Source organism: Bombina bombina, chromosome 4 (assembly GCF_027579735.1).
Source record: "Bombina bombina isolate aBomBom1 chromosome 4, aBomBom1.pri, whole genome shotgun sequence".
Taxonomy (NCBI): domain Eukaryota; kingdom Metazoa; phylum Chordata; class Amphibia; order Anura; family Bombinatoridae; genus Bombina; species Bombina bombina.
Genome location: NC_069502.1, coordinates 156,296,241 through 156,310,583, shown reverse-complemented (window position 1 = coordinate 156,310,583; position 14,343 = coordinate 156,296,241). Strand labels below are relative to the sequence as shown.

Sequence of the window (14,343 nt, the reverse complement as noted above, 5' to 3'; positions counted from 1 at the left end):
TGTATGTGTTTTATGGTGGAGTGAAATTTGAACTTTTTAAATTACCCTGATGGGAAGAATAAACGCTAAGTTTTATAATTTGGATTGGCTCAATTTCTCTGTTTTCTATATGCTTATGTCGACCAGCACTTGAGCCTTTCACCCCTGTTTGGAGTCGAGCAGTTTGGTCAGAATTGCCGTTTGTTCCAGTATTGGATATCGAGAACTCATCCTTCTGATTGGTGGAGCCGTGTCCCACCCACTATACCCCTACGTTTGGCTTTGCAGAGCGAGACCCGGAGTTCCCGGTACTTACTACTCACGGATGGAGTACTCAGATGATATCTGCACAATCGGTGGGAATCGTTTCCTTTAGGCACATCCGCCTTTGGTCGGGAATCGTTTCCTTTAGGCACATCCGCCTTTGGTCAGGACCCTGTATCCTCTGTGTGTTCCTTGATGGCAAAGTAAGTCCTAATTTTCAAGCTTTGTTATTTACCCATTGACAGCCAGCAGTTCCTACGCCCATGGCTTGGCGGTCCCTTGAGAGGATTTGAGGATGGCTGGCAGGTAAGCCATACCTGAATTTCAATATTTGGCTGCACTTGTAACTTCACGCTACCTTTGATTGGTAGCGGCTTTATACGCCCACGTTTTGGTGGTGTGTTTGAAGGCTTTTGGACTGTTTATGGGTATTTCTGTTCATGCACCGTGTTACAACAATGACTTTTTTGCCACAATATTAACTCAGGCATCAACTCTGGCCATAGGCTCCTTCTAAGTTTAGCACATATTACTTGAACTGTGCTTTATACCCCTACTTTTATTATTACTTGAATATTACGGCCTCAATCTCTGTTTCCTACCATTTCTCCTGTTTGTAACAAAGTAAAATACACAGACAAAGTAGTTGAGGGGAGAAAGAAGGATTAAGAGGCAGAAAAAAAGATATATACTGCAATATGCATAAAAATATATAAGTTATTAAATAATGGTAAATATACAGATAAGAACCCAGTAGAATACCAGTTAATTACGTTTTATTAACTGCCCAGTGAAGAAACAATAGGTTTCTTGAAATGAAGCAGAGTAATTATGCATTCATTTCTTCTTAGAAATATTATGCAGTTCACAGTTTGAATGTATTTTGTACTAAGCCTGCCTACTAGTAGTAGTTCCTTGATAGCAAAAACATATTTCTTAGATGAAGATGAGGAGAGTCCATGGGTGTTCATAACATGTGGGATATACTTCCTGCCAGCAGGTGGAGGCCAAGAACCCCCACAAGAGCTTTCAATCCCTCCCAACTCTGCTCCTCTCAAATTAGTTCTTGGCATCCAAGGTGAGAGGTTGAGTGAAGTCATCTGCAATCAAGAAGTTATTATTTTCTTTTATTTACCGGGAGCTCAAATCTGACTTAAGTCCCTATCTCCCTCTTTAAGTTTCACTAAGAAGATTGAAAATGGATACTAAAACATGGGTTGAGGATTACCTCTCTCCTCATCTACGTAAGAAAACAGAATTTATAATAACCGATAAATTTCTTTCTTTCGGAATGAGGAGAGCCTATGAGACCCACCCTATTTTTTTGTAGAATCTAAGGGTGACTGTTCTTATTTGCACTTCTTAACCCTGCTTTCCTTCAATTTTTTCTACCTTCCCCCTCTACTCTGCTATACGTTAACTGGAAAGGAGTAGAGTTGGGAGGGATTCAAAGCTCTTGTGGGGGTTCTTGACCCCCACACCTGCTAGCAGAAAGTATATCTCACATGTTATGGACACCCATGGATTCACCTCAGTCCGAAAGTAAATAAAATTATCTGTAAGAATAAATTCTATTTTTTTTTTCTAATACCGCATTACTATTATTCTTTGACAAATAGCTACTACAAATTTACCTTGGCAAGTGCCTGTCATCTGCCCTCCTGGTTCACCTGTATCTCATATACTGTAATATATTCTCAATATAATATTTTAATTGCATATCCTGTATATTGGTAACAATCTCACAACGTACTACATAAATGCATGGTACGTTTTGGTTTTTGAGACAGTTTGTTTACATTTTTTATTTTAGCTACACCTTAAACTGGATAAACATATTCCCAATGGCCTTAGAATATTTTGAATAAAGTAGGGATATTAAGATAAAGATTTTCTTTTACACAACGTGAAATTTACTATTTGTAAACATATTTAGATTTCCTGTAAATTCAAGGATATTATCAAGGGAACAAATAATAGATAAACACAGTTGGAAATATAAAAAAACTTTACGAGATAAGCACAGGAGGAGGCACTGGTGCTTTACGCTAATAGCAAGTTTATACCAGATAAAGGTATCTTTTTTTAATGTTAGCTTGAAATATTAACAATATTATGGAAACATTATGCTCATACAAAATGTATGCTTGTGTAGCAAAAGTCCTACTTTTCTAAAATATATTGGATCTGCCTTTATTTGATTTGTACGCGTTTTTCTAAAGATTTAAATGCACATAGATGAATTGCATCTTTGAATAGACACATTTGCAATATACATATATACAGTGATTTTTTTGTAAAAGAAAAGGTGCCGGTACTCATTGATTGATAAATTCTGCTATGTAACTTTGAGAAAAGCAAAGGGACAAAATTATTTACAATGTTTGATGTATTTTGCAGCCCCCTCTTGTGAAAACTAGAGTATGTACATGATGATTACAAATATTACCTGTTATGAGTTGGCAGTACCGGTGAGTACTCCGACAAAAAAAGCCCTGTATATATATATATATATATATATATATATATATATATATATATATATATATATATATATATATATATATATATATATATATATCGTCAAAAATGCTTTTAATAAAAGTTATCACTTTTTGAGTGTTAACATTTTCTCTGCATGTGCATCTGAAGCATAGCTAGATATTTTCAGTGTACCAGCATTTTAAATATTAAAGCTGCTCACAGTGCCAGTGGGGTTTTTATCATGTCAGCTATTAACAAATTGAGTCATTACCAGATGGTACAAGGCTCTGTGAGCAAGTGATGTGTTTAAAATAATGGAGCACGGTGCATATTTAAATGCACATTTGAAACGGCTATAGATTTTATTAGAACCATTGTTTGCAAATACATGTATATAACAAAAATTGTTCAAAACTGAAATGCATCCATGTAGATTCTAATTTTGGCTGGAATGTGTTCTGCAACTGTATTTTATTAAAGAGCTATTTCAATATATGCAACAGATGTACAAAGTTATCGGTTTTAACTGGCAATTAGCAAATTAATTTACAAATAATGGAAACAATACATATCAGCAAATAGAAAAAAATAAATAAATAAATTAGATAATGGATTATACAGTCTTTTACTAAATATATTAAATAAAGGGTCTTGTGTATGTATGTGTTATAATGTGTGTGTACATACATACATACAGGTATATATATATATATATATATATATATATATATATATATATATATATATATATATATATATATAAAAGTATACTGAGATAAGAGAGAGATACAAACTTATTATAACTAGTAATGGTGCAGGCCCTCAAAATTAATATATTTAAAAATAGAAAAAGAGAGACACCATAGGACTTAGGAAAGTCCTATAAAAAGCGAGGGAATTCAGCACTCTTTAATAATCAAATTAATTTATTTAGCAAGATGCATTGTGTATGGAAATCTGCACATAAACATATAACACATAAAAAAGTTTCCTGCACACTAAGCTGGCCAGCACTACAAGTTGATATCAGCAAAAAACTTAGTCTCAGCTAATAACACATTAGGTAATTCAGCATGTTCAGTAATTTATAATATGTGTGCACAAACCGTCAACCTGCATAGGTACCGCCAAATTTACAAACATTTGCAGGGATGACAAATCATTCACAAGTTAGTAGATTCAAAACAACACGACATAACAGGTTTTGCATATTCAAAAATTACTTAAAAGGGACATGAAACCCAAAATTTTTCTTTCATGATTCAGATAGAGAATACAATTTTAAACAACTTTCTAATTTACTTCTATTATCTAATCTGTTTCATTCTATTGGTATCATTTGTTGAAGGAGCAGCAATGCACTACTAGTTTCTAACTGAACACATGGGTGAGCCAATCACATTCAATATATATATGCAGCCACCAATCAACAGCTAGAACCTAGTTTCTCTGCTGCTCATGAACTTGCCTAGATAAACCTTTCAGCAAATGATAACAAGAGAAGGAAGCAAATTAAATAATAGAAGTAAATTGGAAAGTTGTTTCAAATTGTATTCTCTATCTGAATCATGAAAGAAAAATTTGGGGTTTCATGTCCCTTTAAGGTAGCAAGTTACTATGTCGCAGTTCCCAAATACTAATAGCGTAAAAGTTCCCAGGGATGGTTCGCAACAATGTATGTCAGCAAATTCTGATATTCTTTATACAAGTCAAGGAAGTTAACTGTACAAGTTAAATGCAAATAAAGTCAAACACCGGGTTTCGCTTTCACCAGTCTCGTGCTAAGCAGCACAGACCTGTCTCCAAATTGCATTGCACAAGATTTTCATGGCATTTTTACCAAAAACTCAAACAAGTATTTGTACTCACAGGTGTCCTCATCCAAAACCGCTTACCAGCGTTGGGTTGCACACTTCCTGAGGTAAGAGACAGCCAATCGGATTTGAAAAGAAGTGCAGGCAGCTAAGGACGACCTCAGGATTGGGGTCCTTCAAACAAACAGCTGTCTCTTACCTCCGGAAGTGTACAACCCGAAGCGGGTAAGCGGTGTTGGATGAGGACACCTGTGAGTACAAATACTTGTTTGAGTTTTTGGTAAGAACGCCATGAAAATCTTGTGCAATGCAATTTGGAGACAGGTCTGTGCTGCTTAGCACGAGACTGGTGAAAGCGAAACCCGGTGTTTGACTTTATTTGCATTTAACTTGTACAGTTAACTTCCTTGACTTGTATAAAGAATATCAGAATTTGCTGACATACATTGTTGCGAAACATCCCTGGGAACTTTTACGCTATTAGTATTTGGGAACTGCGACATAGTAACTTGATACCTTAAGTAATTTTTGAATATGCAAAACCTGTTTTGAATCTACTAGCTTGTGAATGATTGGTCTTGTTTTAATCCCTGCAAATGTTTGTAAATTTGGTGGTACTGCTATGTGTGTATATATATATATATATATATATATATATATATATATATATATATATATATATATATATATATATATATATATATATATATATATATAGTAAGTCAACATTTGTACATATTTATATACAAGTAAAAATTTGTGAACTAAAATGTTTTTTTTTGTAGCCACTACACATGGTTTCTTGCAGGCTTATGGAACATACATCAAACAACTTTAATTTGTCTCAGCCAGTGCTGATCATAAAAATCTCAATTCTCTCCCATACACTACGAGCCTTGAAGTGCCCTCATCTGATTCCAATTGTTATTTGCAGACAATAAAGACAGCAGTAGAAAGAAATGATAATAAAGATAATCGAGAGCATAGAATTGACTTCTAAATGATAGTACAACAACTGGCTGAAAGGAACCGTTAATCATTACAAAGCTCAACACTTTACAATGGCTCCTTGTGATATTTTACGGCTAAATATATTTAAATAGTGCATTTCTCTCTGTGTATATTTAAATAGTATATGACTATGTAAAAGGGTTTACTAATGTAATGTTTTATATATATATATATATTATTTAATATTTGTTATTTTAAACCATAATAAATTAAGTCAATACATTATTACAAATATATACATTTGCTGACCATTTGGCAGTGTATATACAGCATTTATGTTCCTCTCACATGATGCAGAGTTGTGTAAACCAGGGCAGGTTCAATCTAAGACAGCAGGGTCATGAAACAAATCTGTTTAATCAGTTTTTATTTTTATTTTGCAAGGGTAGTAACCTGACAACTAACATGGGTGGACTTTAGCTTGAATCATTTGAAATAGCTGATCTTGTCAATACTGCAGTATTTGCTATAGAAAATCTATGTCATAAAGAGGTAGTGGCAGTGGGGGTAGAAGAAAAAGTGTTCCTGCAGTTACTTTGCATAAAAAAAACGTATCAACTGCTATACAGGACACATTATCCCTTTTAGGGAGTTATCTGCTGTACATTAAATGTTATTTGGTTGCAGAGCATTTCTTAATTTCCTTTAAGCAAATGTTTTAAGCACATTCCCCTCCTTTTTAATCTGACTAGGATATCTGAAAGCAAAAATCTATTTATATATATATATATATATATATATATATATATATATATATATATATATATACACACCGGTATATATATATATATATATATATATATATATATATATATATATATATATATATATATATACAGCTCAAACTCTCCCACCTAAATTCAGAAATGCTACTTAATTGGTACTGATGACCAATCAGCCTTCTCTATTTACATATGGTCTCCTATACCCTCATTTAGTTTTGCTCCCAGACCTCAAATCAAACAGATCAGGGCCCTAGTTTTCTCACTTAAGCCGCACACCTCCACAGCGACGCAACTGCACTGCACCTTCAAGCTGACGCTCCATCTTTATAGCAGCATTTTACTGCTGCATCTACACGCCCAGCCTTTGATAGTGAGTGTTAAATCCACATTCATTCACTACTCGCCACAGTTCAATTTCTACTCGCCAATGGCTAGTGGACCATGTAAATTCGGAGTCCGGTATATGTATCATATGGTGGAGATAAAAGAATGAGATTAAAATCATAAAACAGCCATAGAATTACTGTATTTGAAATGTTCTATACAATAATTCTATGGCTCATATATATATATATATATATATATATATATATATATATACTAGTCCTAAAGCCCGTTCACACGGGCCGTGTTGTGTTATATATATTTATTTAATCTCTCTCTCTCTCTCTCGTCCTCGCGCTGCTTTGTTTCACTGATCAGCTGTGCTGCCGGGTCCTCATGCTGCTGCCGGGTGGGTGCGCGTGCGATCAGCTGCAAGAGTTTGTCTGAACTGCGCATGACGGCTTCAGACAAACTCTTGTCTTTTATAATATAGGATATATATATATATATTTATATGTATGTATATTAGAGTGTCCAGGTAGCCCTAACCTCTGCATGACAAGACATTTATAATACAAACCCAGCAGAACAAATTTGTGTTACAAGGTCACATTACAATGCACAAAATAGAAGGTAGGAAAGCTCACAATATGTTATAAACTATACTAGTGAAAAAGTAACCATATCACACATCAGATCAGAATTTTTCAGACAGAGCCTACAAAGTTAACCATTCCCCCATATTCATATTACCAAATTGTGTCTTAAAGGGAAATTAGACCTAAAATTTTCTTAAGTGATTCAAATAGAGCATACCATTTTAAGCAACTTTCCAATTTATTTCTATTATCAAATTTGGTATTTTGTTAAAGGAGCAGGATTGCACTGCTGCGAGCTAGCTGAGCACATCGGTGAGCCAATGACAAAAGGTATAGATGGGCAGCCATCAATAAGCAGTTAGCTCCCAGTAGTGCTTTAATGGTCCTGAGCCAAACTAGGTATGATTTTCAGCAAAGGATACCAAGTGAATGAAGCAAATTAGATAAAAGAAGTAAAAAGAAAAGTTGTTTAAAATTGCATGTTCTATATGAATCAAAAAAGTAAAATGTTGACTTTACTGTCTCTTTAAGCACTATATGTATAGGGTTGCCACCCGCCTCTTAAAAGACAGAACACTTATAAGTTACACATGCTGCAGGGTGTGCAGGGAGGAATATGAATAGTGCTGTCCAGAAACACGATACATGTTCCTCCCTGCACACCCTGCAGCATGTGTAACTCATAAGTGTCCAGGAAAACATGGCTGAGGTGGCAACCCTATGTATAACACTGTTTGCAAACACATTCTATATTGTGCTAAAGCCACAGAAAATACTTTTGAGCCAATCTCTGTATACTCGCATGGAAAGAATCTAAAATAAATGTAAAAATATCTACCTCCCTACCATTATACCTGAATTGTGGAAGTTTAAGTTTTACTTCTATGTCATACACCAGTCCGTACATCACAGTAAATTAGAATATGATGTTTTAAGTACAGATGCCATCGATAAATCCTTACATAAAAGCCATTCTATAATATTTGCATACAATATTAAGCCCCCGTTTATAATAGTTCAGAATCACTGTTTCTGTACAGTAACCACAGAGCCAGGCATTTGGTGCAACAATGTAAAATGAGTCATTGTGCACACTAGTCTAAATCTTTTACCATTTAGTCTAAAATATGCTGTTATAGTAGCTGTGACTAATATAGCATCAAAGTGACTATTCATATATAAGGGAGCTAGATATCTGGCTTGTAGGAGTAATGTGACAGTGTTAAATCAATGTTCAATCCAAACATTTAAAGTGAATGTCAAGTTTGATGAATCAGTGCCCGGCTTTTAAAAATCCTATTAAAAACAAGGGCACTTTCATTCATCAAACATTACATTTCACTTGTTTTGTTAAAATACTTACCTTTTATCCTTGAAAGCCGCTCCAGCGATTCCCCCTCCTGCCGCTCGTCACTTCATACGTCAGCAATGACGAATACGGCATCCCCCAATCACGGCTTCCCCCCAAGGGGAATCATTGTCTAAAGCAACGCTGTGATTGGAGGAAGCCGGATTCGTCATTTTTGACATATGAAGAGGCTTGCAACGGGCAGGGGAATCGCTGGAGCAGCTTTCAAGATTAAAAGGTATTTTAACAAAACGAGTGAAATGTAAATTTTGATGAATGAAAGTGCCCCTGTTTTTAATAAGGTTTTTAAAAACCGGGCACTGATTTATCAAACTTGATATTCACTTTAAGAATACCATGAGAACAGAATCAGATAAATGAGTAAAAACAAACAAATCACATTAAATGAGAAGGAAATAGATAATCAATAAAGGTATACAATTAATTTATTCTTTCTGGTTCCTTTTTCTCTCCCAATAATATATATAAAATGTACATCAATCTATCTCTCTCTCTATCTGGTCAAAATGATGTGGACACCTGACGATTACACCTAAAATGTCTGTCTCCTGTAGCATTAATATTACCCTTCACCGGAACTAGGAGGCCTAGCCCAAACCCTGAAAAAAACGCCATAGACCATGATCCCTTCTTTACCAAACTTTACATTACAGTGGGCACTACCCAAGGCAAACAGGATTACTTTAGAGACCATTCTGAAGTAATTTGCACACCAGACATCATCAGGCTTGTAAAGTCATCTGTTAAGGTTAAAAAGTGTGGGTGATGACTTCAGAATGATTAGCAGATTACCTTACTGATTACTTCACAAGCACGAACAGCAAGTGAATGACTCTAGAGTAATCTCATTTAAATATTTCGGCCTGTGGGCATATTTAAGGATGGCATCTGATGACTAATCTAGAGTCATTAATTACTTCAGAATGACTCCAGGAAGATCATCCTTTTTGACTAGGGTATGTATTCCTGTCGGTAGCCTTATCCTGGCACACTCTACACTCAGATTTTTCCATCAGCATTCCAGATAGTGATGCATTATTCATCATTCCAGAGAACACATTTTCACTTCTCAAGAACCCAGTGGTGGGTGCTATACACCTCTCCAGCTGACGAAGGCTTGTGTACAGCTGCTCTTCCCATTTCATTAAAGGGACAGTCTAGTAAAAATTAAACTTTCATGATTCAGATAGGGCATGACATTTTTAACAACTTTCCAATTGACTTTTATCATTAAATTTGCTTTGTTTCCTTGGTGGTATTTTTCAAAAGCTAAACCTAGGAAGGCTCAAACTGATTTCTAAACCGTTGAAAACCGCCTCTAAGCTCAGAGCATTTTGAAAGTTTTTCAGTTAGGCAGTACTAGTTCATGTGTGTCATATAGATAACATTGTGCTCAATCCTATGGAGTTATTTAGGAGTCTGCACGGATTGGCTAAACTGCCTGTCTGTCAAAAGCACTGAGATAAGGGGGCAGTCTGCAGAGGCTTAGATACAAGGTAATCACAGAGGTAAACATATATTAAAATAACTGTGTTGGTTATGCAAAACTGGGGAATGGGTAATAAAGGGATTATCTATCTTTTTAAACAATACAAATTAGGTGTGGACTGTCCCTTTAAGCCCCAGATGCACAGTTATTGTGCTTGCAGAGGCAGTTTGGAATTCTGTAGTGAGTGACAGATGATAGACGACTCTTACGTGCTACACGCTTCAGCACTCAGTGGCCCTACAAGTTGTGGCTAGGCTGTTGTTTCTCCTACACACTTCCATTTCAAAGTAATAGCCCTTACAAGTGACTGGGATCAAGTAGGGGAGAAATTTCACAAACTTTCTTATGGCAAAGGTGGCGTCATATGACAGTGCCACATTTAATCACTGAGCTCTTCAGAAAAAACATTGTACTGCTAATGTTTGTCTATGGAGATTTCATGCACCTGCTAGCAGTGGTTGTGTGGGTGTCTACATACTTTTGGCCACATATAAATAAATGAAGGAGAGCTATTTCTTGAAATGTCACCTAATAAACAAGTGCAGATACATACTATAGCTGGAGATTTCCCCTAGTCAATGACACGTACGAGTAACTTTTCTCTCTCTCTCTCGCTCTCTCTTTCTATATATGCAGGTGAAACTCAAAAAATTAGAATATCGTGCAAAAGTTCATTTATTTCACTAATGCAACTTAAAAGGTGAAACTAATATATGAGATAGACTCATTACATGCAAAGCAAGATAGTTCAAGCCGTGATTTGTCATAATTGTGATGATTATGGCTTACAGCTCATGAAAACCCCAAATCCACAATCTCAGCACTTGGTTTGGAGCCCTTTTGCAGCAATTACTGCCTCAATGCGGCGTGGCATGGAAGCTATCAGCCTGTGGCACTGCTGAGGTGTTATGGAAGACCAGGATGCTTCAATAGCGGCCTTCAGCTCTTCTGCATTGTTCGGTCTCATGTCTCTCATCTTTCTCTTGGCAATGCCCCATAGATTCTCTATGGGGTTCAGGTCAGCTGAGTTTGCTGGCCAATCAAGCACAGTAATCCCACAGTCATTGAACCAGGTTTTGGTGCTTTTGGCAGTGTTGGCAGGTGCCAAGTCCTGCTGGAAAATTAAGTCACCATCCCCATAGAGCTCGTCTGCGGAAGGAAGCATGAAGTGCTCCAAAATCTCCTGGTAGATGGCTGCATTGACCCTGGACTTAATGAAGCACAGTGGACCAACACCAGCAGATGACATGGCTCCCCAAATCAACACAGACTGTGGAAACTTCACACTGAACTTCAAACATCTTGCAGTGTGTGCCTCTCCATTCTTCCTCCATACTCTGGGTCCTTGGTTTCCAAATGAGATGCAAAATTTGCTCTCATCAGAAAAGAGGACTTTGGACCACTGAGCAACAGACCAGGTTGTTTGTTGTTCAGGAGTGGCTTGACAAGAGGAATACGATATTTGAAGCCCATGTACAGGATCCGTCTGTGTGTGGTGGCTCTTAATGCACTGACTTCAGCCTCAGTCCACTCCTTGTGAAAGTCCCCAACACTTTTGAATGGCCTTTTCCTGACAATCCTCTCCAGGCTGTGGTCATCCCTGCTGCTTGTGCACCATTTTTTTCCACACTTTTCCCTTCCACATAACTTTCTATTAATGTGCTTTGATACAGCACTTTGGGAACATCCAACTACTTTTGCAATTACCTTTTGAGGCTTTCCCTCCTTATGGAGGGTGTCAATGATGGTTTTCTGCACAACTGTCAGGTCAGCAGTATTTCCCATGACTGTGATTCCTACTGAACCAGACTGAGAGACCATTTAAAGGCTCAGGAACCCTTTGCAGGTGTTATGGCTTAATTAGCTAGTGGGACACTTTGAGCCTAGAATATTGCACCTTTTAACAATATTCTAATTTTCTGAGATTGTGGATTTGGGGTTTTCATGAGCTGTAAGCCATAATCATCACAATTATGACAAATCACGGCTTGAACTATCTTGCTTTGAATGTAATGAGTCTCTCTCATATATTAGTTTCACCTTTTAAGTTGCATTAGTGAAATAAATGAACTTTTGCACGATATTTGTGTGTGTGTGTATATATAAACACAAAGTGAAATCAAGTGCTCTCACCAAAAATAATAATGAATAGCTGCCAGGGTGCACTGAAAGCAATGCAATATAATCAAAGAACAAGCAATAACTGGTCTTAAAATACAACATATATATATTTTAAAACATATATTAATTTTTTATGAGTTGCCTGTACCCTCCAATGTAACATTCTGGTTGCAAGATTAAATAGAGACATGAAACACAAAATGTTCAAAGAGAGCATGCACTTTTATACAACTTTTCAATTTACTTCTATTATCTAATGTTCTTCATTCTCTTGATATCCATTGTTGAAGAAGCAGCATTGCACTACTTTTGGTTTCATGCCCCTTTACAACATTATTGTAATTTCACACTGTATGGTAATTTGTAAATGGGAATTACCATTATAAATGTATTTATTAAAGTGAAAGTAAATCCTAGCGTTTTACAAACGCTAGGATTTACTATTGAAGCAAATAAAGGGGACTTTCATTCATGAAGTATAAGGTACTTCATGTAGAAAGCTCCTTTATTTGATTCAATCGATCTCCGTTTTTACCTTGTACATTAGCCCGTGGCGAACATTTTTTTTGGCTAAGAGGTGACGTTTTCACCTCTTGGCCAATAGCCGTGTGGTAAATCCGTCTCCCATGGGCGCCAAGCCAGATGTACCGCACAGCTATTGGCTAAGAGGTGAAAACGTCACCTCTTAGCCAATTTTTTTTTTTTTTTGCCATGGGCTGCTGTACAAGGTAAAACGGCGATCGATTGAATCAAATAAAGGAGTTTTCCACATGAAGTACCTTATACTTCATGAATGAAAGTCCCCTTTATTTGTTTTAAATAGTAAATCCTATCGTTTGTAAAACGCTAGGATTTACTTTCACTTTGAGATAAAACATATCAAACTAACTTTGTTCACATAACTTAGGCACCTACTGTTCCATATGTGATACATACAGATAAAGATACAGATATATATAAGAACCAATTACCTTTTTATCTGGCCATGATGCTTTCAAAACAGCCTGCGTTCGGAAAAACACAAGCAGCTGAACATCTTCATCTCCGAGATTAAACGCTTGCTCCATAATCTGCAGCACATCGATTCTAGGTTTAATTGGCAAAGAGTCATCGCCGCAAAATGGCCTTAACCATTCCAAAAGATCATCAGAGGTGACCAGGTTCTCACTGCAAACAATCACAATGCAAACAGTTGAAATCACACTGTTAACTCACACACAATCCTAACAAGCAATAACAAGGTTTTAGAAACATATGATAAAGAATCTAGAATTTCATAATTTTGTAGGTGACTACTATTTAATCTGCTAAATCTGCCTTAAAGGGAGAGTCTAGTCAAAATTAAACTTAAATGATTCAGATAGGGCATGCAATTTTAAACAATCATCAAATTTGCTTTGATCTCTTGGTATTCTTTGCTGAAAGCTAAACCTAGGTAGACTCATATGCTCATTTCTAAGACCTTGAAGGCCGCCTCTTAACTCAGTGCATTTAGACAGTATTAGTTCATGTGTGTCATATGGCGTCAGCACTGATTGGCTAAAATGCAAGTCTGTCAAAAGAACTAAAATATGGGGGTAGTCTGCAGAGGCTTATATACAAGGTAATCACAGAGTTAAAAAGTATATTAATATAACCGTGTTGGTTATGCAAAACTGGGGAATGGGTAATAAAGGGATTATCTATATTTTTAAACACTAAAAATTCTGGAGTACACCGTCCCTTTAAAAGAACACTAAATAAATGCTAGATAAAATTATGCATTCAAAGAGATGATTAGTCTGAGAATAACATGTAGATGTATTTTTTAATGTTTCATTAGCTGTTTAAATATTGACAAAATAAGTGTAAAGGTTTAGAGTCTATAAAAAAATGGGAGCTGCCATGTTGTAACTTAGGTTACATTCCATTTCTAACAGCAACTGAAAAGCTCACAATTTCAGAATGCAATTACAGGAAAAGCGGACAAAATAAATAATTAAAGTAAATTGCAAAGTTTATTTTTTATTTATACAATTAATCATTTTATATTACCATCTCAAAGTGTTTAATGTCTTGCTTTTGTGTAAAAAGAAGAGTGCACTTGTCCTATGCTTGCTAGTGAAAAAGCAAATTATGTAGACCGCAAATGCTGCAAATCAAGAGCTTGTTTAGGCAATTTGCA

At 36.1% G+C, this 14,343-nt stretch overlaps 1 protein-coding gene across 3 annotated transcripts in view; it reads right to left on the bottom strand.

Moving 5' to 3' along the window:
* Positions 1-14,343, bottom strand: part of NBAS (NBAS subunit of NRZ tethering complex) — a 1,903,611-nt gene that overhangs the window by 306,843 nt on the left and 1,582,425 nt on the right. For all 3 annotated transcript variants that reach the window (XM_053709663.1, XM_053709664.1, XM_053709665.1), the window contains one exon: positions 13,151-13,346. In XM_053709663.1, coding sequence (XP_053565638.1) covers positions 13,151-13,346 — 196 coding nt within the window. The remainder of the gene's footprint in view (positions 1-13,150; positions 13,347-14,343) is intronic.